This window comes from Lucilia cuprina, chromosome 4 (genome assembly GCF_022045245.1).
Source record: "Lucilia cuprina isolate Lc7/37 chromosome 4, ASM2204524v1, whole genome shotgun sequence".
NCBI lineage: Eukaryota > Metazoa > Arthropoda > Insecta > Diptera > Calliphoridae > Lucilia > Lucilia cuprina.
Genome location: NC_060952.1, coordinates 72,998,462 through 73,026,171, shown reverse-complemented (window position 1 = coordinate 73,026,171; position 27,710 = coordinate 72,998,462). Strand labels below are relative to the sequence as shown.

The following is a 27,710-nucleotide window of genomic DNA, read 5'->3' as shown; positions in this document are numbered from 1 at the left end:
GCTAGCAACGAAATCATATAAATAGAATTCCTAAGCTGAAAACAGCTCAAGTAAGAATTACACCGATCCGGCACTCTCTAGGGGAATATATATTTAAGGATCTAGTTTTATTTATGCATTAACTAATATCATACGAAATATAAATGCCCAATGAACTTCTCTATAAACGAAAATTGTATAGTTGATGCTGGCACTTACTGGATTTAATAGAGTACTCTGTTGTCAGGGCCTTTTGAGCTTCCTGATCTTCTAAAACCTTTACTAAATTAAACTGCTTTAAAACAAATAATTGTTTTCAGATCGCAGATCCGAAATATAACCTAGGAATTTCTTTTAATAAAAATATCTTGTACAATTAAATAAATTAAATAGGTCTTCTTTCCGTTAATTTTTTACGATTTTCAAACCATTTGCTTCAAGTCTTAATGAAAAAAAAAAGTAATAAACTAAAACTCCCTTGCAAATCTTTGCAATTAAAACACATGAATATTTTAAGTTAAAATGGATTATAAATACATTTATTTGTCATAAGTATGTTAGTATCAATATACTACATGTTTTCTTCTTTTTACTTTCTCTCGTTTTTTTTAATTTAAAACATAAAATTAAAACAATGGAAATATATTTTTTTGTATTTCATTACTATTTTATAATAATTATTAATTGAATTGATTTCATTTTGTCGTTTTAATACAATAAAATTAGTTTTTATATTTTGTTTTGGAAAATTCTTTTTTTGTTATTAATTATTTTTTGTTCTTTTAATGCAATTACTTTTGAATTTCAGTGTTTTCTTTAGTTATCTTCTTCAGTGTCAAGTAAAATTATTTAATTGAAATGAACAAACAAATGTATAAACGAACGAGCAACAAAATTTAAGACAATAATTAAATATTTACATATTTTTAATGTTTTTCTTTTATTTTTTTGTTTAATTTTTATAAATAAATTGTAATATATATATATTGGTTTTTGTTAGTAATAATACTAAAAACTACATAAAAAATTGTTAAATAACTTTTAAATAATTTATTTTTGTTTAACTTTTCTTTTAAATTTATTGTTTTTTATAGTGAGAAAATAAAAAATAGTTTTTTTCTTTGTTTGTGTTAATTTTATTTATATATTTTTGTATTTGTAAATAAGTTTTTTTCTGTAGTTTTTGTTGATTTTTATTGATTTTAATTTAAATTTGTATTTGTTGGTTTTTTTTTTTTGTATTTGTGTTGGTTTTTGTTTAAATAAATAAATGTTTTTTGCTACTCTTTTTTATGTTTTTTGTTGTTGTTGTTTTGTTGTAAACTTTTTCTATTACAATGTTTTTAGATTTGTTTTATTATGTTCTTTTTAAAATAATATTTCATAATAATTGTTTTTAATTAAAAATTTTAAAAGAAAAATAAATTTATAATAAAATAAAAAATGCCACTAATTTTAAGCACTTAAATTTTCTACTCGCATTTACTTTTTACCGTCAGCATAATTTGATTAGTTTGTCGTATTAAATACAGGGCACTTATAAATACTGCATTGGGCCTGGAAAGAAAGAGAAGAAAATGAGGAAAGAATTGTGGTTTTATTTATGTAATACTTTATTTATTAATTACGAACTTTCGAACATATTTAAAACGCTTATATAGAAATCCTAACAAACTAACTAATTAACTATCTAACAAACTATCTTACTAGCTAGCTAACTAACTAACTAACTAACTAACTAACTAACTAACTAACTAACTAACTAACTAACCAGCTAACTAACTAACTAACCAGCTAACTAACTAACTTGCCAACTAACGAACTACCTAACTAACTAACCAACGTTAGAGCCATATTCCTCAAGCTGGCAGCCGGAAACGGATTGACTACGTGAACTCGACAGCAGTTAAATTGAATGAAAAATCATTCAAACGAATGTCGACTCTAATGCAAAAAAATTTCCTACAGTGACAAAATAATGACAGCTACTCTTTCTTTCGTATACTTAAATCTGTTTAAATTGATCACGAAAAAGTTATTTTCTCTTTCATTACACATACAAGACGCCGGTCCTTTTCCACGATGATACTTCTTCTTCAACATAGTTAGATGCTAACGATCCACCACCGCACCATTGTTAACCCAATGTTTGTACATGTTAACTGCAGACCATGTACAAGCAAAGTACATCAGCTATTTAATCTTTTAGTATATCTTCCCATTTGCTTAACTTCTGAGATGATTCAAAATAATCAAGCAACATCTCCAAGACAAGTATTCGGTAGACAGAAATATGAAACCATCATGTAAGTACACGTAGAGAACATACTGTGGTAAGTCAGGTATGAATAGAGCTATTCGTGGAAAAGATTAGAATTTCAAGAATGACATCATAATCAGTTTTCTGAGGGGTTCCAAATATTAGTCGATGATTCATCATTCACCAATAATATCACCAAATTAGAGGCCAATTGTACGTAGGCAATTACTTTTAGAAACACCTTTTCCATCAAAAAACTTGACAACAATAAATAAGTCACAAGGAAACCAACAATTATAAACCTAATTCAGTCTTTGAATTCAGAAAAAGTAAAAAATCCTTCTTCTATGTTCAAACATTAATACATTTTAATAAAAGTAAACTACCCTTATGTCTCACTTCAAAGGAATGTTTATATAAAAATAACAAAAAGTATATAACACAAACCAACTAGATAAGATAATGATAACAATAGCTCATATTAGTTTATTCTCACAATATGTTTTATAGATAAACCATATATACATATATGTATTTGTATTTTCTATTACATATTTAGAAAATAATCAAATTAGTCTGCATTATAGAAGATATACATTTGGTAGACTATGTTTTAAAAATAATACCTAGATTTTCCCTGTTTTTAATTTAAAGCAATAAAGAAAAATATGTTTTGTTTTGTAATTTTTACTTACTGTCCTTCTTTAAAGTATTCCTTAAGTGTTGTACTAAACTTTTTCGAATATTTAACAAATTCCTTTTTGCGCTGCTCCACAGCTTGTTTGCCAGTAACGCCGGGTATGAAATTACCAATTTCATTTACAACATCTAATAGTTTTTTAATAGCGCTGGCAATTTCTCTGTAAATGAAGAAAATAATTTTATTAGTTATTTGTTTAAAGGTAAAAAAAGAAAAGTTTAAAGTTAATATGTCACACTTTGAAACAATTGTTCTTGTCTCTTTTTGTTTGCAAATTTTAATTAATTCGATGAAATAGGATAAAAGGTAAACATTTCCTTAAAAAATGTTAAAACCACAATTAGAAGTATCACATCACCCAAACAAGTTTTTATTTAAAAAGTAAAGAAAATAAGTTTCAATTTTCTTACCATTTAATGAACGAAAATGGTTAAGAAAATTCTTTCTGTAGAGATTTGTATTTTATGTTTCTAGGCTCAATATTATAGAAAATTCAAAAAGTATTCCTTATAAACTTTACATGATCAACTGAACTTTAATTGTTTGATAACTGCACTAAAACTTACTTGATAGTTTCCAAAAATGTTTTACGATCTTGAATTTCATCAGGAATACGACTTAAAATAACTTTGAGTGCCACTGATTTGCGATTTAGTTCTTGGAATGGTTCTTCGGTACGTGTTAGGCGATATTCATTTACTAAAACCAGAAAAAATATATTAAATTAATAACAATTACCTAAAAAAAGCATTAAAACTTACAATCTGATTCTGGTAAATTTCCTTGTAATCTTAAAACGGATTCATTTAGATTGACATTCAGTTCAGCTCTACGTGTAATGGCCATGATAAGATCATAACAAAATCCTGGATTATTTTGTTCTGTTTTTAAGATTGCCGAACGCAGTGATTGAGCAGCTCCCACATCTCGTCGCTCCAACTGTGAGGAGAAATCACAAAAACATTTCAATTTTTCAATTAATTACCATTTTTGTACATGACCTATTTTTCCTAGAAATTCTTTAACACTTTACTACTTATGCATAGCTTGACTTAATCAGTAATTTATTGACATATAGTTCTTACTCTGTACGTTGTGACTTTACCTGTGCAAATATGGGTCTCAATATTACGGGCAAGACAAGTGACGGTGTTGGCATCTCACCCATGGTCATTTTACATTTACTTTAACTTGTTGTCTAATGAAAAATATTTTTTTTTCGTTTCTTTAATAAATTCCCACACAGAGTATAATAAAACAATTGTTGTTTTTTCTGTAATAATGTTGGCTTTTCGTAATATGCTTTGAATAGAATAAAAAATAATAATTAATTAAGAAAATTTCAACACGGAAGAACCAATGGGAAAGAAAAAATATTCACACAAAAATAAAACCTTACAAAAATACCAACAATGCAATGTAGGCATAATGTTGCCACAGTTATTCAGTTTTTTTAACCAAATTTCTTTTAAGAAATTACCAGAAATTAAAAGTTGCCATTCTATTAGTAACATATCGATATACTGGTCTTTGAACCTCAAAAGTTTATGCATGTGTGCTGAGTCCGTATTGCACTCTAAAATGATCAAACAATATCTGTCTGCTTTACTGCTAGCATGTACATTTTATAAAAACAATAATGTGTTATCAAGTTTTGTTAGTGGGGAAAAGAAATAACCAATTTGGGTTAAAATTAATGGCAACACTGAATGTAGTTCATGAACAAAAAAATAAGAAGAGAGAAACAGAAGGTGAAAGCAAAAATATCAATGACATTTGAAAATGTCAAATAGCAGCAGAAACAAGAGAGAAAAGCTGTGTTTAATTAACATTAGAGATGGTAAAATAAAAAACAATCGAAAATTTATAAATTATTAGACATTTTGATTACGATATTAAAGCTTCAACGGTATTTTCGCTTACTTTTATTATATTTATTTTTAAGATAATACAATTCTAATGAAACAGTAAGTGAAATCAAAATTCTAGAAATAAATAACATTCTCTTATTTGTTACGTACACATGTATAATGATTACATTCAATAGTCGCTTTTAGAATTTATAGCGAACTAAAAATAACTACAATAAACTAAAAAAATACATTTCCCCCATTATCACAAAGTCTGGTTATTTTTTAAGAATAAATTGACAGTTTTCATACAAAAAATATTTTAATCGGCAGAATAACTTTCAATTAAACGATAACTGTAGGTGCAGTTAACGGGGCTTTGCATGCAAAACTCTTTATCTTTCACAAAAAATACCTTGTCCTCTATTATTTTGAATAATTTGTTTCTACTTGTTATGTTTTTAACTTGGACGGGATGAACACATATCCGTCAAAATATTTGAAATCGGCTTAATGGTTTTCGAGATATCAACCATTATGATACTTATTACTTTAATTTTAAATTAAAATAAAAATACTACAGTTATTAGTTCTCCTGAATTTAACATATTGCGTGCGAATATGGCCTCAGAACTTCATCTCATTAATATATCGTATCATTAAAAACGGGAATTCACTACTTTGGGACATTATATCAGCGAAGAGCCATCTTTATTTATAAATGTTTTATGTCACCTAAAAGTCCAATCTGTCGACTTGAAAATGAATGTTTACCAATTTTTTGAAATGATCTACAGATCTAAGACATATGGTAATCATAGTCGTTAAGCATGTTATAACAATTTTGATTGTACCTTTATGTGCTATTAAGTATATTTATAATACAAGATATGAAAAACCAAATCATGCTCTATTTTAACAATATTTTATTAATTAATTAAATATAAAAAATACCTCTATTTATTTACATTTGAGTTCTTGACATGTTCTGGTAAACAATTACATCCAAATGTCATGGTGTAAAATTGACTCGTGCTGTCAAATCATATGTCTACAATAGATGTCAAACAAGAGAAAAATAGAAGAGAAGAAAAAATAGCGGCGAAAAGTAGAATTTTTGCATATTCGCAAAAAAAGAAAAAAATTCTTTTTCTTTATAATTTTTTGCAAACTATTTAGAATTTTAACAATATTTTATTGTTGTAAAATAAATATAAACAAAAAGAGCAACAAACTTTTAACAAAAATAACTTAGAAAAACAAGTAAAATTGTGCAAAAAAGGCTAAAAATTAAATGTCATTTTTAGCTTAAAAAACATTAATATTAAACAAAGTTTAAATTTAATTAGAAAAAACAAACCATTCGATTAAGTAAATAAATGAATAATAATTAATAAAAAAAAGTGTGAAATAAAATTATACTTGAGAAAAATGCTAAAGGTAAGTAGCAAGCAAGTTGATTGTTTAATTAAAAACCTTGAAAAAATCTTCATTTTTTTGAAATCTCTTTTGTTGTTGATTTTTCTACTTTTTGTTACATTGTGTGCCTTGCTGGCGTTTAGGGTAAAGGACAACGATCCTTTGAGGAAGTATGGCCTGATATGCGTATTATTGTTCTGAAACTTTTGAAGCAGGAAACAGTATCACAAGTTGAGTGGCAGGATTTATTTTATGGCGTCCATTTGGTGTGTTTGTGGGATGAAAAAGGAGCTGCCAAAATCTACGATTGTCTGCGCAATGATGTGGTGGAGTTTATAGCCCATGCCCAGCGAAAAGTGCAGTCACAACGCGGCGAACATGCTTTGCTAACGACCTACATAATAGAATGGCGTAAGTTTTTTACACAATCCAGTTACCTGCCTTTGCCTTTTCGACAATTGGAGCATTGGTTTCAATTGAAACAACCCTCCTCAAGCTGTTCATCAACTTCCGCCTCAAGTTCCTCGGCAGCAGCTGCCTCGACATCGTCGGCTGCCGCTGGCACCTCATCATCGTCTTCAGCTAATAACAATAATAATAATAACAACAATAACAAAAAGAATCCCACCGAAGACAGTATTGTTCGGAAACTAATGTTGGATTCTTGGAATGAGCACATTTTTAAAGACATCAAAGATCGTCTACAAGAATCGGCAATGAAAATTGTACATGCCGAGCGCAACGGTGATGCCTACGATGCCCAGCTGGTGATTGGTGTTAGGGAAAGCTATGTTAATCTCTGTTCTAATCCCGAAGATAAACTACAGATCTATAGAGAAAACTTTGAGGCAGCTTATTTAAAAGCCACGACTTCATTTTATCGCCTTAAGGCCACAGAACAGCAACAGGCGAATGGCGTCTTGGCCTTTATGAAATATGCCGATTCCAAATTAAAAGAGGAGGAATCAAGGGCTAAACGTTATTTGGAACCCAGCAGCTATGCCATATTGGCACAAACTTGTGTTAAGGTTTTGGTGGGCGATCACATGAACACCATTATAGCCGAATGTGCGCCGCTCATCAAAGAATACGAAACAGATCGTTTGAATCTAATGTTTCGTCTCTTGGATCGTGTACCCAATGGGGTGGATACTATGTTACGTGATTTGGAAAATCATATTGTTTCAGCTGGCCTAGCCGATATGTTGTCCGCCTCTGAAATCATCACTCAAGACTCGGAAAAATATGTAGAACGTCTACTCGAACTATTTACCAAGTTTAGTACTCTGGTTAAGAATGCATTCAACGATGATCCTCGTTTCCTAACGGCTCGCGATAAGGCATTTAAAACGGTAGTTAATGATACTAGTGTTTTCAAATTAGAATTGCCAACGGGTATACAAAATCGTGGTGTTAAATATACAGCTCCTGAGAGTAAATGTCCTGAACTATTGGCCAATTATTGTGACATGTTGTTGCGTCGTACACCGCTGAGTAAACGCTTGACCAGCGAACAAATTGATGCACGTTTAAGAGATGTTCTGTTGGTGCTGAAATATGTTAATAATAAGGATGTGTTTATGCGTTATCATAAAGTTCATTTAACGAGAAGGTAAGTTGAGGTGGTGGGGTTTTATTTATAAGATTTCTAAAGAAGAATGACTTTTTTAATAAGAACCATTTTGTTGTAGATAGATAGATGATAGATAGATAGATAGATAGATAGATAGATAGATAGATAGATAGATAGATAGATAGATAGATAGATAGATAGATAGATAGATAGATAGATAGATAGATAGATAGATAGATAGATAGATAGATAGATAGATAGATAGATAGATAGATAGATAGATAGATAGATAGATATATAGATAGATAGATAGATAGATAGATAGATAGATAGATAGATAGATAGATAGATAGATAGATAGATAGATAGATAGATAGATAGATAGATAGATAGAAAACATTTCTAATACTTTTTTATTGTTCATTGCTTTTAGACTAATATTAGGTACTAGTGCTGACAGCGAAAAGGAAGAAGATATAGTTGAATGGTTGCGTGAAGTTGGTATGCCAGCCGATTATGTCAATCGTTTAGCACGCATGTTCCAAGACATAAAAGTAAGTTTTAAGACTCCTATCTATTACCTTTTACACCTTAATAATCCATTACAATTTCTTCACCATTATAGGTCAGTGAAGACTTAAATACTCAATTTCGCAATTCGACTGGACGTCATGATGCCATTAATATTAAAATTCTTAATGCCGGTGCATGGGCTCGCTGTTCCGAACGTGTTTCGGTAAGTTTGCCTCTAGAACTGGAAGACTATATACCCGATGTGGAAGAATTCTATAAGAAAAAACATTCCGGCCGTAAACTTCAGTGGTATCATCACATGAGTAATGGCACAATAACATTTGTTAATAATTTTGGTCGCTATGATCTCGATGTCACAACATTTCAAATGGCAGTACTATTCGCTTGGAATCAAAGGCCACAAGATAAAATATCATATGAAAATTTACGTTTAGCAACTGAATTGCCAGGTAAAATCTATAAGAATATATACACACATTTGCTAGATTGATAAATTAATTTTGAAAACTATTTATTTATACTTAAAGATCCCGAATTAAGACGTACTTTATGGTCTCTGGTACAATTTCCTAAATTGAAAAAACAAATTCTATTAATGGAGCCGAATTGTCCAACACCGAAAGATTTTGCTGAGAATACATTATTTTATGTAAATCAAGAATTTGCAGTGGTTAAAAATAATAAATCACAACGCAGAGGAAAGGTAAAAATGCAATTATTATGTATTTATTTTGTAAAGCTTATATTCTTATATGATATCGTTTTATAGCTTAATCTAATTGGTCGCTTACAATTAAGTACTGAACGTTCTATACAAGAAGACAATCAATCTATAGTTCAGTTGCGTATACTACGTGTCCAAGAGGCCATTATAAAAATAATGAAAATGCGTAAACGTATGAATAATGCAACATTACAGGTAAATTCATTTTTTTAATTTTGTAAAAATCGTTTGATTTAATTGTGTTTCATTTTTCATACAGGCCGAATTGATTGATATTTTGAAAAACATGTTTTTACCGTCGAAAAAAATGATTAAAGAACAATTAGAGTGGCTGATCGAACATAAGTATATGCGTCGTGATGATGACGATATCAATACTTTCATATACATGGCTTAAGTATAATTTATTCTAAAATTTCTTTCTACGTTTATTTTTTACATATTTATATACATACATAGTACATACATACATCTACAGATAGAGAGAGAATCTTAATTAAGAATGCTCGGGTTATTAAATTTTACATTTTCTTTTAATTTAACATTAGGTTTACAGTTTATATTTTAATTTACTTTACACTTACACTCAAATGAGAAAAACAAATACCATTAGAAGAACAAAGCAATAGCAGAAACATAAATTACAGGGAAGGAATATTAAAAACAAAAGTATAAAATTCAATATAAAAATTTAAATTAATTAAATAATGAAAAACTTGATATAGTATAATAATAAACTGTAAGTGTATAGATGGGAAGGTTTTTAGTCTTGTTTAAAAAAAGAAAAGAAAATAAATATGATCTTAAAAAGGGAAAATAATATTAAACATCAAGACTTAAAGAAAAGTTGTGAATAAATATAATTATTTCATAATATAATTCCAAATTCTAAATTAAACATTTATTTACTACTTCCATACAATACCACCACAAGATTTTATACTATATGTCCTTCCTCTTTAAATACAATTCGATATTATCCTTCCTTTAACATGCAAAAGAACACAAAACGATTCTAAAGTTATTATGTATTTCTCTTTACCCACTCCACAAATAATCAGTTCATAATTTAAGTATCGGTAGTATATAGATCAGATTTTGCCTATTTTTTTTATTATAAAACTACTTATAAGGTTTATAATTTCTTAAAAATAACTTGTTTTATTTTTAATTTTAATATTGTGTGTTGTTTTTTTTTCCTTTTCATTAAGAACATATTCCTAATTTTTTTTATAAATTTTAAGTGTTTGTGTATTTAAATTGTAAATTATATATATTTTTTAATATCTTCCTTTTTCAACTTTAGCTTTTTTTAATTCCACATCTGTTCCAATTATGGTTGCTTATTTTTATTTTCGAAGAAAAAAATTCACAATTTAATTGTAATTTTTTTCTGTTATATTTTAAAAATTGTATACATTTTAATTTTTATAATTTATATTGCTTCATAAAAAAAAAACTTTTTAAACAAACAAAATCTTACGTTATATTTTATTTTATTCCTTAAACTTCTTACAATCTTTAATATAAATCCAAGAAAGAACATCTACCAGGAATTTTTCTGTCCTACTTCATCTGAAACACATCTGAATTTTAAAACAATTATCCAAATATTTATCTGAAATGATCAGAAAATGTGTTACTTCAAAGTTTTAAATGTATCAGACATACTCGTAAAGTACCGCGTTTAACTTGACATAAAAACAATGATTTGACATAAAAACAATGATTTCGGAAGAACAAAAACTTAATATTTTAAGTAAATTGCAATTTTCTGATTTGTTTTGTTTTATTAATTATTGTTTTAAATGTTTATTTAACATTTTTCCAAAATTTTCCATTTTACAAAAGTATTGCTTGCAAAAAACATCTGTTCATTGTTTATGTTTTTGAATGAAAACTTGACAATACTAACAAAGTTAATTGAGCTTTAATCTTAAACTGAGTTAAACTAGGTTTAACTTGCTGTTAGATTAAACTCGGAACAAATTTAGGCGGACTTTAACCGATAATTGTGTTTTTCAGTTATGGATTTAAGTTCAGTTAACTTTGTTAGTATTGCCAAAAACATAAACAATGAACAGCTGTTTTTTGCAAATAATACTTTTGTAAAATGAAACAAAACAAATCAGAAAACTGCAATTTACTTAAAATATTAAACTTTTCTTCTTTCGAAATCATTGTTTTATTGTTTTTGTTAATTGTGTTTTCTCACTTATAACTTGAGTTTAATTGGCCAATTACATTCAGTTAAACTAAGATAATAAGTAACTTTACTGATAACTAAAAACGCGAAACATATATTAAACCAGGTTTAACCAAAGAATGAAGATTATCTTTATCAGAAAAACTCGCCCTTAGATAACAGATAAAATTCAAACAACAGGCAAAGACGAATTTTGATACGTGCGTAGACGCTTATTACCTTTGTATATCTCAAATTCTTGATTTAATGAAAGCTGTCCGACTGGACAACTCCAATGTCCAAGGCTTTGATACAGCTTCATGTTACTCGCTTCCACCACTTACCCAAACTTTTGTACCCGATAATTCCAATAACTGCATAAAACTTCCTCCATGTAACACTAAAGGCAGTTATGAACAATGGCCATCATTTCGGGACATGTTCACTGCAGTGTACATAAATCATTCGAAACTCTCTACCGTCACAAAATTATATCAACTTCGAAACAAAACAAAAGTTGAAGCAGGTGCAATAGTAAAAAGATATCCACTTTCTTATGACAATTTTGAGCTAGCATGGAATGCTTTAAAAACTCGTTTCGAGAATAAACGAGCACTGTTAGATAACCAGATCAAAATCCTCTTTCATATTCCAGCAGCAAATTATCTGATAACGACTCGTTAACAGTGTCAGTCCAGTAACAGCTTTATCGATCAAACGTTTTTTTCCCAGGGAAAATACTTTCGGCCGCAATCGAATTGTTATAACGACATAACCTCGAACCTAGAGTTAATCATCGTTAATATATGTGAACATCTGCCTTGTCGGCCTCATTTCATTTTCATGGTCATTTTCAACCACAAATTGAGCTTTTGTGATGAGTTACCAACGCCCCATTGTTTGCCAGAAAGTACCTCTCCAATAACTGTCACAACAAAAAGTATAAACTCTGACCTTCGGGCTACCGGTGCCTGTGATATCAGATTATGTGGGTCTCGATATTTGCGAAGAAATATCGAGAATACAATTTTTAGTCCCGACAGACTAGAGGTATTGGTAGGACCAATTTTTGTCGGAATCGCAATCACACCAAGATGGGGTTTTTTCAAGTTAAGTTCCCCCGTGGGGTCTGTAACTGCACAGTGCTAGAACTGAATTTGACAGTTAATTCCGAAGATTACCCCAATTGGTGACAAATGCGATAGTCTTATGTCCTTAGCCCACACCAAATCTACAATAAACTTTAAAGTAGGAAAAAATACTCAAGTTTCTAGACGGATTGAAATGGACAAATGATGGCCAAAAAATGATAAACTATATAGCACAGTGTATCGTGGAAGGCTGTGTGCAAGTGAAATGGGAATATCATTTACATGACGGAAATGCTTACGATTAAGGAACATAAAATCATGCTTATCACACAATTCATGATAATGTGAACAAGTAAGTCTTTATATTAAGCCTATGATCAATAATCTCCATTAGGTCTAATTATACCCATAAAGTTCTTACTAAATAACTAAGTGGCTTACTAATTAAAAAGTAAAATGAACAAATACTTAGAGCAGTTCCACGTTCGATTGATTTATTATTACATTTGCCCAGATCGAGGTTTGAAGCGAGTTTTATCCTCAGTACATATATCGTAGATTATGTTTGCATGTAGTACTGTAGAATCTCCCCATGTTTACCCATTTAAAGGTTCTCGAAGGATGAAGTTACTCTCCCCAAATGATCTCATCGATATGGTTTATTAACATCCAAGCAAAAAAATGTTGATAAAGATGTAGAAATTTTATCACAACTAGTAACTTGAAGTGTTTCAAATTTGGGTGAAAAACCTATGAATTTTACATTAGCGTGTCATTGGAGGGATGTTGTTCATTTTTGGTAACTCTGAACTACATCTAATCTTAGTTTTAGAAGCAGTAAAAATCCAATATTTGAATGTCAAAAATGAAACATATAACCTTAATGACACTCTTATGAAAATTTCAATGGTTTTTCACCAAACTTTGATATACTTTAAATAGGTCAACTTTTAACTGGGTATTCTGAATTACGATCGTAGCTGCAGAGCGTCGAAATTCAGAATACCAAACGGAGAAGTGATCGATTCGAATTGAAATTCAGTGAAAACATTGGTCTATTGTTTAGTATATAATCTTGGACTAAACTGGTTTGCAGTCTGGACAATAGTAAAGTCTATAATTTGGACCTATAGTATGGAAAATAGTCTATAGTGTATACTGGATTATACACCCCTATTCTACATTTCTACTACGTTTATGCATTCAGTTACGTAATGATCGAAAAAAGGTATTCCAACAAAAACTGAATCGTAAGAAAAAGAAGAAGCAATTCAATTTCATTCCAATGTTTTACGATTGTGTGTATTCTGCATTTCGAGAATAATTACGTTTCTGTAAGTTGTTATGTATGTGGCGGAGAGTCGAATCGAAATGCAGAATGCCAAAGTTGCCAAACGGAAAAAATTTCGATTCAAATTGAAATGCAGAATAGGGTCCATAGTCTTATCTACTTTTGAATGCAAGTCTATAAGCTGGACTTAGTACAGTCCAGCTAGAGACTAGTCTATTGTAAGGAGTATAACTTGCTTGTGTACTTCAAACAAAGTACTCACGGAATTGTATTGTTTTTAAAACTTCAGAGTGCAATAACATTTTTAAAACATTTTTCACACGTTGTCATTTTATCCTTAAAATCTGACTGTAACTGACACGGTTGTTAGACATTCGCTAAACATTTTTCTGACAACATTGTAAGATCTAAGAATCGAGTATACATAACTTAAGAAACACTTAAAAACCCACATATATGCTTTATTTTTAATTATTTATGATGTTATGTTTCAATATATTTGTTTAAACATAATAGGTTTTAACATTTTTGTTTACATACCAACTGTAAATTTTTTTAAAATTATAGTTTATGCTTTAAATTAAGAAACATTAAAAAACAGCAAAACAAAATGATTAACAACAAAAATAATTTTATAAAACTGTAATAAAAATACACATTTAAATCTAAATTACCTACCTATATTACATATTTCTAATTTTTTTTATAATTAAAACACTTTGTTACAATTTGCTACAAAAAAAAAATTAAAACAGAATAAGAAAAAAATGAACGTAAAACGATGATCATGCCTACTTTTTAAAAGAAAATAATTTGTTCCATATAATTGATAAAATCGTAAAAGTAAAATTCATATTTAAAAAATAAGACATAAATTGCATAATAATAAAAAAAAGAAATGTTTCGAGTTTAATAAAAACTACATACAATAAAATTGTGTTTTTATTTTATATAGAAAAAAGGTTTAATTTTCTTTATTAGTTTAATTAAATATAATTTTTACAATAAATTTACACAATAATACTATACAGTGCATACTTAATACAAATCGTAACTAAATATTCTATAAATAATAAATGAAATCATCCTTAATTAGTGATCAGAGCAAATAAGTTAGAAATATTCTATGATATATAGATTATTAATAATATATAACTATAATCTCCAGAAGTACAAAAATGTACTTTAAATACATTATTTATTTTCATTTAACTATGTTATTAATCGAATATATATATATTATATATATAATATATATATTATATATATATTATATATATATATATATATATTATATATATATATATATATATATTATATATATATATATTATATATATATATATATATTATATAATATATATATATATATATATATATATATATATTATATATATATATATATATATATATATATATATATATTATATATTATATATATATATATAATATATATATATATATTATATATATATATATATATATATATATATATATATTATATATATATATATATATATATATATATATATATATTCTCTACGTTTTTTATTTCTGATTCGATATTTGTTTAAATTTTTAGTATTAAAATAATTATTTGAAAATCTAGGTAATATACATAGAAACAAAAACAACAAAGTAAAGCGATATCCATACACGATAATAGTTCCTGTTGTTTTTGGAGTTGACAGCCATTAGCCCAAAAAATCGTTTATCCGATATGTGGGTCGGATAGGTTGTGATTCTGGTTGCCGAGATCCCCATTTGAAGAAAGCTCGCGTGGCAACTTTTACCTGCAATTCATTTGGCACCCAGCTTTGCGTTCTTCGCAAACTTCAAAAATTCCACCTACTGAAGTTCGACAAACCTTCACAACAGCTGAATTTGCTGATGTCAACAACGCTAAACTATCTAATGCGATTGGCCCCGATGGAATATTTAAGCTGTGCTAAAACACTAGGCAAGGGGTAGGTTAAGTACCTAACTCTGATTTCAACACGTCAATGAGCAGCTTTAATTCTGTTTTAAAGCGACGGATGGATAATCATACAAGCCGATATTCCTCCTACAACTCTTAGGGCGCTTCTCCTCCCCCTACTGTGCTGCCACCTAACATCAGATTGGTTTCCTCAGCATTAACCGTTATTGCCATTCAGATCTCACAAGGGTTAAATCAGTTGAAGCGCTATGAAAGGACGGTCCTAATGACGTGATACTAGTTCAAAGTCTTCTACACTATTAACTATGCGACACCCTTCGAGGATATCCCGCAATCCATAATCCAAACAACACGAAAAGATGGGTCGTAAATTATCTAAGTAAATAGAGATAAATACTCTAAATCTTGTAAACTGTACAGTCATGACGTCAACATTGATGAATTAGGCGTTCAGGTGAATCTCAACGAAATACATTAATTATTCACTCACTGCCCGTAACCATCAACTATGATCAACGAAGTGGGCGAAGGAAATAAATGTAACCCTTGTCGGCGTGTTCGATTGAGCTTAAAATCTGACGGCGCATCACCAAAAATCTTTAGAATCATATACCATACCATACCTCACACAGATTTCGAAAGTCTACAAAGGTCTAGCAGGTAGCACTTGGGGTATGGATAATAAACATTATTAGCTATATAAAAACTATTGGTTGGTCAGTGGTTAACTATAATGCTGCAATGTGAAAAGAAGAGTAGTTATGGTACCACCATCAGCACCAAAGCCATCCTCAACGACTGTCCAGAATGTGACTAATGTCCGCATGTTACCCACTCTTAAGCCAACCATACTTCACTTCGTCTATTGGATTTATGGACACATCCCGTTAAGTGGTGGGTATCGTGAGGATCTTGACCAAAATATGGACATTTGTTGATGACGTCAAGGTCTATGCGTGACAAGTAGCCATTAAGCTTATTGATCCATCCCGGTCTTAGTTGTATATAAACCAATCCTGTTTTCTGTGACACGTTTTATCTTGTCTTGCAACCTCCAAGCACGATATTCTTGCATTAAAAAATCCAGCAGTGGCAGGTTATTTCTTCTATTAGAGTCCTAATACTCTGGCTGCCCTATCCCAATTGCCATAGTGCCTTAGAAACCCTTCAATGCATTCTACTGTGACTGGATCTATTTTTAGAAATTTGGATTTTTCGGTGATTAGTTTATAGAAGAAGCAGATAAAAGGTTTTACAAAATTATATATATGTACTATTAAGGTCCAAATCCGAGTTCTCCTTGCCTTAATAAGTACAATTCACTAACACTTCTAGGGTTATTATGCATCTAGCTACCAAGCTAGACTCTAAGGAAATCAAAAGGATTCCTTTGGATCTCCGAGTGTTATACAACCCTTTTTAACCAACTAAAGTATTATTTCTTACATCTACAGAATGTATAACTGAGTCTTTACAGATTTCAAATGGCTAGGAGATGATATATTTCGTAAATATTAAGTAGCTGTTATTATTGTAACAGGTTGGCTGTAATTGAATGTTCTTCCTGGGGAAAAACTTTTTTTGATTATTTGAATTGTTGGCTGAGCTCATAAACTAAATGCTAGGGTGGCCCACGTTGGTTTAAAGAAAATCCTCCAAGTCGACCTATATCTTCATATAGGAAGCTGGAAACCTATAAACACTATCGAAAGCCAGGCAACAAACACAAGCCTGAACGCGTTTTAGAAATAATCGCGATGACGCGAGAGTTGTTCCCCAACTCAGACCTGAATTACCACTGGGGAAAAAACTTCCGGTTTATACTATCTTTGGCCGATTGAGAATCGGGTCATGGGAACGATATATTAAATAGTAGATGGGTTTGCTTACACCATTAGATGGTGGTTCGGGTTACCCCTCCGATGGCATTCTAGTCGGAACTAGCCCTCTCATAAGTATAACATTTTACGATTTTGATAACTTTAGAGCTTCTTCCACTGGGTCCACACTGGTACAGCGTACTTTACCACCGACCAGTCAATCGTTTGGTTGGTATTTAACAAGTTTTCTTTATTCATTCTCTAAGTGCAGACGGCTAGATCTAAGTAATTGGTTCCAACTTCACATTTTGTTGTGAGGCTTTCGAATGTAACATAAAATATTTTTTCGCCATCGAATGTTGAGAATTACTGAGGATTTGGTCTGTGATATTTTTAAATTCCTCGAATAAAAGAAGTTGGAACGATCGAATAAATAGCTGTTCTTCAAATCATTAATACTGTTTCCTGTGGGCAATATCGAACAGTCTTCAGCGTAAGATATTATTTAAACTCCGATCGGCGGTTTAGACATATATAAATTAGAAAGGATCGGCGTAAGGACTCCATCTTGGAGAAATCCCTGTTTTTTCTACGACACTTGGATCTCTGGTTTCTTAACTGCAAGAATAACAATCGTTTACGCAGGTAATTCACGAGCCATCTCTTGGTGCTATCAGAGATATTGGATGTCAAAATATCTCTGAAGAGAATAGCGTGATTGACCGCATCAATTAATATTGTATCAAAGATAATTTTGGAGAATCCGAATCTCTAATCGCATATAATTTTTTAATTTTTCTAAAAATTCTATAGCATTTTCAGCAACTACTAATTGATTTATAAATTGTATAAGTCTAATTGAATCACTTAAAATTGAATGAATTTAGATTAAAAAAAACTACTTTCTAAACCTTAAAAATGTGTATTTCATAATAAAAATTGTACATTGAAAAATAAAAGCTATTTATAAAATATGTATAATCTATGAAATTATGCGAGTTTAAGAAAATGTTTGTAAAGTAAAATTTAATGCATATTCTTAAAATTAGAACAATTGTTTAACAAGTACATATAAATAATTACAAATGGCAACAGTTATTTTTTAATCTGTCGTTCAAAGGGATTCTGGACAAAATACTCTTAATTTCGTAACTTATCTAGTTATATAGATATAAATACATAAATATAAATACTTATTTACAACTACATGAACACAAACATAATTAAAACGAAAAGTAAAACGCCAACACATTAAACTTAAAACTTAAAAGTTTTTTATTGAGAAAAACTATTTTCTGCGTCGATTCTTTTTATAACCCTTGCCATACCAACCGGCCTGGGTGCGGGCCAATTTACGCGGAAATGTATTATTCAAATGCAATTGTCTTTTGGCCGTTTCGGCCGCTGCTATATGAGCCAATGAAATGTTTTCATCGTAGTCATCTTCATCGTCATCCTCGGTATAGGGACAACACTCACACACCACAAAGCGTCCATTGCGAGCACGTTTCTTATGTTTTCTATCGCACAGCAGGAACTTCTTATAGAATTGACACTCAAATTCGGCATAATGATCGAAACAGAATTCACACTTGGCTGCCGAACGATTCATGGCGAAATTCGGCACAATTTGATGACTCCAGATATCAACATCGGCCGGTGGGGGGAAAACTATGCTATGCAGGCCAGAATAGGCATATTTGACATCATACCAGACGGGTAATTTTCTTCTTAGCAAATGTTTTCTTTCCTGCGACAAGGCATACGAAGAAATTGGTGAGCTTTTTAAATTGCAGCTGTTATTGGATTTTGTGGGTGTTGTTAAGGCAAGATTTTTCAAAATATCCATTTGTGATAATATGGGTTCATCATTTTCTTCTTCCAAAGTCGAGATCTCGTCGTCTTCTATATCCTGCTTTTGATCATCGTCTATAGATTGCTCATCGGCTGATAAAGTTTCTTCATCCACAATGGCCTCTATGGGCTCTACAGATGGCAATGGTTTCTGTAGACTTGGGGATAAGAGTGATGTTTTGTATAGTGGTGCCAAGGGTGGAGGATCTGCTGAAGTTTTAGCTGTCATAGTTGTGGGTAGGGGAGTTGTTGTTACAGCGGATTGTAATTTTGTTTTGTCATTGGTTTTTAGTCCATTATAAGGAGCAGACTTAATGCCATCTTCTGTTTTATACTGCACCTGTATGCATTTCGGTAATTTCATTAATATATGCAGAGGAAACTGATTATTTCCAGGTGTTGGTTGTGGCGGTGATGGCGCAACAACTTGATTTACATTTTGTTCTGTTTTTATTGCAGAATTATGCAAGCCGTTGGATGACTTCGACGCAACACTTTCAGCTGACAATTGGTCTTGTACCAAGGCCAATTTTGGAGTTTCCGACTCTAAGGGATTCTTTAAACCCATTTCATTTTCTAGTTTTTCCAAAAATTCTTCTGCATTCTTAGTGATTTCTGTGGCTTGTTTTATTAGCAACTGTTCACTTTTGTGTAATTCTGCTATTTCTGCCAAGACATCGGTTTTTGGCTCAAGTTTAACCGGCAAATTAGCTAAAGCATCTGCATTCAATTCAATTTTAATCTCCTTTTTTGTAATCTCACAACTGTTTGTGGGCAGGGTTACATTTTGTTTCCTAAAATCTTTCAAATTGAGAGCGCAATCTTTCGATTTGGTCGCACTTTTCGAACAGGTGTCCTTAGGTTTTGATATTTCCACCGAGAAACCTTTGTTTCTCAAATCTTTTATAAAGTCCGTCTCAAGTTTTGTTTCAGGCACACTAGTTTGTTGGGACATTTCAACTTTAATACTGCTGTTTTCTTTTGCTTTTAAATTCTCCCCTAAAAGACCGTTCAGTTTCAAATCTTTAATCGATTGAAATTGTATTTCGGTTTTATTTGCAAACGTATTAACACACATATCATTTGATTTTGTTATGCCATTCATTTTGCCATCTTTGGCAGCGTTTGGTTTGTTTTCCGTCGGCATTGAGCTTATTTCTGTATTCGATTTATTTAAATTTGTAAATAAATCCTCTAATTTAATAGAGTTTTGAAAGGCATTTTCGTCGGTTTTCAATATATCTCCCGTGAGTAAATCGTTCTCTAAGTTGGCATCATATTTGAAATCATTAAGGCTGTTTGCAAGATTTGTTTCATCAAGTTTCGCATTATTGAGATTGAGATCAAACATTTTAATTTCTTCTTGCATTTCGAATTTAACTTCTGTGGGATTAAGTAAATTGTTGGAAAAATCAGTGGTCTCTTTGAAACGTTTGAAATTTTCATTATCTTGTTGTTGCTGTAAACAGTTTGAGTCGTAATCATTTGTTTGATTGAATAGTTCATTTTTAGCTTTAAGGGTCTCAGTAATACTTTCAGTTAGACTAATATTATTGATCTCATCTTGCTGTAACAAAATTTCCGTTTTAATTTCTTTTTTCTCCATCAAGCGGTTATCACCCTCATCTGATTCCATTTTGAGTTCTTGTTTTATTTTATTTTTTAGTTCCAAGTTGGTTTTGATACCCGTTGCCATTTGTTTTAAGGGCGTTCGTATACGTGGACCCTTACCAATGCGATATTCAGCACCCATAGCACAATAACTGTCACTACTCATGGTCGAATCTTGTGTTTCTTCATCAGCTGTACTGTCAGCTGATAATGTAGTGGTTTCTTCTTTCTCCTCCTCGTCGGATTGTTTGAGTAATGGTTGAGTCAGTGTATGCAGCTCTTCGGGCATTAACATGGTGGCATGAGCAAAAATGGGATCTTTTTCTTTTGTATAAACAGGCACGGGTATTTTCAAAGCATTCATTAGCATTTCCATTACACGATCGCATTTACCATTGATTTTCACCTGGGCCAGAGTGTCTTTCGGTGTCCACTGTAAATTAACTATACATATTTTAGCTCTTTGTCTAGCCGGCTTATCCATTTGCCAAAGCCAAGTGTATTTTTTCAATACTTTTAAGCTAGAACCTAAACACAGTATGACATCAGCCTTTTCCGCATGATGACAAGCACCGGCCCAATTCAAAGGCCACTTTAAGTTTCCCCTTTCGCCAAAATGCACAATTGTATCGCACAAGGGTTCCGAGCATTTGTGACATAATCTATTGGTTTTGTGGCAGTAGCGAGCAGTCATTTCGGTTGTATCAAACAGTCTCCAATACACCGAATTCGGTTTACAGTTCTTACATACCTCTACGTACATATTGCCATGAATTTCCGAGAGTGATGCTTTAGGCAGTCCCGATCTCAAATGTAAACCATCACAATTTTGTGATACCACATAGCGCAAGATGCCCCTCCGATGTAGTTCGTATAATGCCATATGTGTATATGTAGGATTTGCTGCAGACAAATCATGATCTCCTATTTCTTCACCTTTTTGCAAAAGCGTCCAAATACCCTTGCTCCCCCGATAATCGGGTATTAGAGCTGCTGTACTTATACCGGCCCCGGTATAACATATTAAATGTTTGGCCTGCAATATAATACTGGCTAATTCCTCCACCTTGGCTTCGATGACCTGGACATCATCTTCTTTTTCGATTACACGATCTTTATAGATTTCAACGCGCTCTTTGCGTTTTTTAACTTGTTTAACAATTTCCGGATGTTTTTCCAAAAAATTACTTTCTTCCAAGGTTCGTGTTGTTTCACATTTACGATAAATCGATGATACCTAGAGTGGATTCAAATAAAAAAAATATAATTGTTTATTTTTGCTTATTTTTTTACTATATTTTATTAAAACTAATGTTCGAATTCAATTCTCTAAATGCATTTCGGAAAACTTTGTTTGAAATTGTCTCTTTTGGTACGTTCTATAGAACGCATAAGTACTGCATTCATTGGGAATTAATTCAAAATTGTTTCTTAAACCATGATTCTGATTAATTTTTAGTTTCTAAAACAATATGACAATGTCTGTCTATTGAAAATACAAAAGAGTTCGCACCAAAAAATAGATAAAGAGCTGATATTCTCCAAAATTTGTCTTATTGTTGTAGGTTGTTTGCTATTAATGTCATCTAGCTTCCTATGAAGTTCCCGCAAAGGATAAAGTTTAAAAAATAGCTGTATAGAGCTGGAATTCATCAAAAAAAAGATAGATTTTTAATCTATCCTATTCCCCCCTCTATCACCGTTGTTACAGAAAACAGTTTATCATTAATAAATCGTTTTAAATTGTTAATATTTAAAAATTTTCATAAATATTTATAGAAATAATTTTAACTAAAAATGTGTTAATGTAAAGACAAATGACAAAATTTACACAAAATTTTTAAAAACGGGAACATGTTTTCCCAAGAAATTTCATTCTGACAAACTATTAAGGAAAATGCAGAGTGATATAATTAACATTAAACAGTCATCTTCTTATTAGAATTGTGGAAAAGAGATTAATTATTAAATTAACGTTAACATTTTAAAAGAAATTATTAATTAGTATTACAAATGCATTCATTTTAAGTCCATTATAGAAAAATAGACCGCATTAAATAGAAAAAAATACACACCCACCCCCAAAAATAAAAACTACAATGAAAAAAGAAAAATCGCACAAGGTACAGTGTACCAGCCAACAACAACACACATACACCTTATACACACATTCTCCAATTATAATTTACCCACCAAAATGCAAGAATATTATTATAGCTTAACAAATAGATATTCTTCAGTTTAACATAGAAAAAGTAATAAAATTTACAATTATTTCTTTATTTACCTTACGTAGAGTATCCTTTCGGCGTCTTTTCTCATTATCGGTCTTGGCCGGATTTAGTTTTGCTCGTGTTATATACGTTTGTAATGCTTCTTTTGCGGATTTTTCTTTTGATGGTATATCAGTGTTGTCCTGTGACGATGATTCCATATCTTCCGTATCCATTTTATTTCAATAACTCATTAACACATAAATAATAAAAAAAAAAAAACAAACACACAAAAATAATTTATAATTTTCCTTAACTTGGTGTTTTACAATTGGCCAAATAACCAACCAACTTGTCTGACCACTAATCACAATTTCTTTTGAAACTTCGACACACCACAGCAGAGTGAGTGTTACTACTTCTTGCACTGCTGCAAATGAACCCCCTTCGTTAAAAGTATTGTAGTAGACAAAAGGAAGCTGCGTTTTTTTCCACACACATTTACCAATAATAATTGCCAATGCTTTGGTTTTCTCATGGCTTATATAAAAAAGCACTTTATATTTGCACTTATGTTGTTGTCATTATTATTGTTATTTTTTTCTTTAATAATTATAATATTTATTGTTTTTTATTTTGATCAGTTAATTTTTAGATTTTCTTATAATATGTATATTTTATTTTAACAAAAATTTAACACAAAATAAACAAACAAAAACAATTCTTCTTTTGGCTTCCCTTTTACTATTGTCAAAATCATGACAACAAAACGAAATGGAAGAAAATATATATGAAGTTGCCAGATTGTTAGGATTTTGCTGATTGTTAGTAGAGGTAAACATTGATGTAAAAAATGTACAAGTTTGAATTGGATGTAAAAATACTACATGTGTTATTATTGATTAAAATGTAAAAGAATTTATTCTTATTAGATTATTAAAATCTAAATAGAAAATTAATAATTAAATAGAACATAATGTACAATCAACTAAACAACTTATATGAATTAAACATTTCAACTTCAAAATATTTTCTTATAAGTTAGAGAGAGAGCTAAATTTCGGTCAGACGAAATGCGAAATTCTTACATATATTATGAAATTTTAAGTTACTTTTAATGACACAATTTTGTCATGAAATAGCCTTAAATCGTTAGATAACGTTAGTTATACAAATTCACCGTTAACAATTTTATTTTTCAAAAATATTTCAGCGGAAAACTTCGTACTTTTGCAGAAGAAAATTTTGTCATTAAATAGCAAAAAATCGTTAGATATTCTTAGATATATTATAGAATTTAAAGTTAATTTTAATGACACAATTTTGTCATTAAATATTTCGATTCAATTAACGTACGTATTTACTAATCCAATCTAGATAAAAATTAACATTAGTATATATCGCTGGTACGTTTGGTAGGGCACAGCCACCAAAACCAAACGAAGTTATTCCGATCACATTATACATACAAGGATATTTCGTATGTTGCACCAGTAAAGGTCCACCAGAATCTCCCTGGCAAGTGTCTTTTGCTTCAGTAGAACCAGCACAAAGTTGAGAATATTTAAGTCCTTCTGGTAGTCGTTCTTGACCCTCTGATCCTCGAGCCAACCAATCACACTTGGCATGAGAGTATGACCTTAAAGTAACTTTCTGTAAATGAGCTGAACTTTCACCTGAAAATTTGGTATGACCCCAACCGATGGCAATTAAAGAATTGCTGTTTTGTAAACTAGGCGATGTTGGTAAACAGGCAGGATGTTTATAACGATCAAATTTTACAATTGATGATAATTTAACTAAACCTATGTCATTATAGGGTTTACCATAATCATAATCCGGATGTTCAATTAATTGTTGTACATCAAAGTCTTCGGGTTTAGCATCGTCAGTATCGGAGTTGAAGTCTAATTCGCCTAAGCGTACACGATTGACATGGCCTCTAGAAGCAATAGAATAAATAGAAAACACTAAATTAGAAATTTCGAAAAAAAGTAAACTAGTTGAAAGATTATCAGAACCTTCCGAAATATATGTTTTTATGTAAAATTTATTATAACGCAATGTATTTTCTACAAATATTCACCATTAACAAGGTTTATTTTTATTGAAAATGGACAATATCAGTCCGAGATTTCACACCCGTAATGGAATTAAAAAATTCCATTACAAGAATTCGTATATTAATGCTACATATTTGCAATCTTGTATATTTACTAGAGTATTCAATTATTCCGGTTTTTGTCTTATTCGGTTTATTCCACAAATAATTATTTGGGGTTTTAAGTTGGCCGGTTAATAAACGGATAATTCAAAATTATTCGGTTAATCGAATAGATTAATAATCTTTATAAATACTGGGGGTAGATTGAATTTTTATGCACTGATGTATTACTGCATATATACATATGTATTTTATTAGTGTAAAGTAAAAATCATTAATAAATGCAATGATGCAGATCATTTACACACGATTTTTGATAGAGGCTTTGTAAATTACATAATTATATGTATATTGTATGTAAACACTTACAGTGAAGCGTAAAAACAATGAGCCGCTGTTAAAACAAAAGATTCACTCAATAGTGTACCACCACAAAACCAATTAACATAACCATTCTCAGCCATATGACCCAAACGTGCCGCAAAAGCAAATTCTTTGGGACGAGCATTTTCACCACCCACAACAAAACCTCCAGCAGTTGAACAGTGATCTTCGGTAAAAGATATTTCATTAGCACCCGGCAGATAGTAACTGAAGGTTTTTGTTTCCTCAAATACCAATTGTTTGTATTTTGAACATTCTGAGGAATAGACAATAAACATTTAAAAAATATTGCATATGTATGTATATAAATAAATCGTGAAATAATTTTAAACATTTTATAAATAGAGTTTTATACTCGTAATAACAACAATAACAACACATACTAAAATCATTTTCCTGCATTTCGACACAATCCATAATCAATAGACTTAAGAAACAAAACTTGAGTAGAATTTGTTTATTTTTAAAAAAGTTTTGCATAATGATGTTTTTTGTTGTTGTTTAAATAAATTTATTTACTTTACTGTATTATTTATTTATATTTTATTGTTTATAACAGAAATTACACTGAAATAACGTTCAAACACCTTTAAAAGTCGCTCTAACAATGATGATGATCAAACGAATGCTAATTTTAAATCAAATTTGTATTTTCTGTTTTTTTCTGTTTTTCAGGCCCTCAAGTTTCTGCCAGAATAAGTACAAATACTTAGTAGTTGGGACTTTTTGTTAATAAGAATAAGAAAATGTATTTATTATATATTAGGTTTTTTCAACAATTACTTAAATAGTTAATATTAAAATGGGATTTTTCTAATAAAGTAATCAATATATGTATGTATGTATATATACTTAATTAAATACGTTATATGTATACATATGTAGGTTATTTATTTGCAGAGTTATAACAGAACCTATTGATCTCATTTAACAATTTATAGCAGATTTTATTATTATTTATAAGCAATGTGTACCTATATCAAAAGAAAGATATTCAATATTAATTTGATATACATATGTACATTTGTAGGAACTATGTGTAAGGGCGGGGTTTTTACTACTCAGTTAAACTAAGTTTAACTTGCTAACTTGTTAGTTTAAACTCGAAACAAATAAAGGCGGACTTTTACCGATGTTTGTGTTTTTCAGTTATGGATGTACGATCAGTATTGCCAACTTTTCATTCAAAAACATAACCAAAGAACAGCTGTTTTTTGCAAATATCACTTTTGTAAAATGTAAAATTGTAGAAAAATATAAATAAACATTTAAAACAGTAATAATATCGATAAAAGAAATCAGAAAATTATTTACTTAAATTATTAAGTTTTTCTTCTTCCGGATTCATTATTTTATTGTTTTTGTTGATTGTGTGTTCTTACTTACAACTTTGACCAATTTCACTTAGTTAAACGAAGAAAATAAGGGCGCGTTTTTCAGATAAAGATAATCTACATTCTTTGGTTAAACCTGGTTTAATATATGTTTTGTGTTTTTCAGTAATCGGTAAAGTTACTTATTATCTTAGTTTAACTGAGTGTTATTGGCCAATTAAAATTAAGTTATAAGTGAGAAAACACAATTAACAAAAACAATAAATCAATGATTTCGGAAGAATAAAAACTTAATATTTTAAGTAAATTGCAATTTTCTGATTTGTTTTGTTTTATTTATTATTGTTTTAAATGGTTATTTAACATTTTTCCAAAAATTTTCATTTTACAAAAGTGTTATTTGCAAAAACAGCTGTTCTTTGTTTATATTTTTGACTGAAAAGTTGGCAATACTAACAAATTTAACTGATCCTAGATCCATAACTGAAAAACAAAATCATAGGTTAAAGTCCGCCTAAATTTGTTCCGAGTTTAATCTAACAGCAAGTTAAACCTAGTTTAACTGAGTAGTAAGAATCCCGCCCTAAGTAACTTTACTGATTACTGAAAAACACGAAACATATATTAAACCAGATTTAACCAAAGAATAAAGATTATCTTTATCGGAAAAAACCAGCCCTATGAGATATGAACAATATGAACATTTAGCAAAACATTTGGGTTTTATTGGATATTTTTGAACAAAGTTCATTTAAAAAAATTAAAATTTGTATTATAATATTAAAT

At 30.2% G+C, this 27,710-nt stretch overlaps 4 protein-coding genes across 4 annotated transcripts; 1 reads left to right on the top strand and 3 right to left on the bottom strand.

Moving 5' to 3' along the window:
- Positions 1-1,300: 1,300 nt before the first annotated feature.
- On the bottom strand, positions 1,301-4,325 carry LOC111675452 (programmed cell death protein 10). The gene is made up of 5 exons (XM_023436218.2): positions 4,045-4,325; positions 3,701-3,878; positions 3,506-3,638; positions 2,935-3,099; positions 1,301-1,536 (listed from the first exon to the last, which is right to left on the bottom strand). The coding sequence occupies exons 1-5, from the start codon at positions 4,111-4,113 to the stop codon at positions 1,452-1,454; spliced, it is 630 nt and encodes a 209-aa protein (XP_023291986.1). The 5' UTR covers positions 4,114-4,325; the 3' UTR covers positions 1,301-1,451.
- Positions 4,326-6,086: 1,761 nt separating this feature from the next.
- Positions 6,087-11,108, top strand: LOC111675435 (cullin-5). The gene is made up of 7 exons (XM_023436199.2): positions 6,087-6,229; positions 6,352-7,820; positions 8,215-8,335; positions 8,407-8,764; positions 8,843-9,018; positions 9,085-9,234; positions 9,299-11,108. The coding sequence occupies exons 1-7, from the start codon at positions 6,221-6,223 to the stop codon at positions 9,434-9,436; spliced, it is 2,421 nt and encodes an 806-aa protein (XP_023291967.2). The 5' UTR covers positions 6,087-6,220; the 3' UTR covers positions 9,437-11,108.
- Positions 11,109-18,373: 7,265 nt separating this feature from the next.
- On the bottom strand, positions 18,374-23,689 carry LOC111675428 (NAD-dependent protein deacetylase Sirt7). Its single transcript, XM_023436193.2, has 2 exons — positions 23,117-23,689; positions 18,374-22,066 (listed from the first exon to the last, which is right to left on the bottom strand). Exons 1-2 carry the CDS (start codon positions 23,276-23,278, stop codon positions 18,653-18,655), a joined length of 3,576 nt encoding a protein of 1,191 aa, XP_023291961.2. The 5' UTR covers positions 23,279-23,689; the 3' UTR covers positions 18,374-18,652.
- A 109-nt stretch (positions 23,690-23,798) lies between these two features.
- Positions 23,799-26,179, bottom strand: LOC111675433 (serine protease snake-like). The gene is made up of 3 exons (XM_023436197.2): positions 25,974-26,179; positions 25,576-25,846; positions 23,799-24,984 (listed from the first exon to the last, which is right to left on the bottom strand). Exons 1-3 carry the CDS (start codon positions 26,068-26,070, stop codon positions 24,390-24,392), a joined length of 963 nt encoding a protein of 320 aa, XP_023291965.2. The 5' UTR covers positions 26,071-26,179; the 3' UTR covers positions 23,799-24,389.
- Between the last annotated feature and the right edge of the window lie 1,531 nt (positions 26,180-27,710).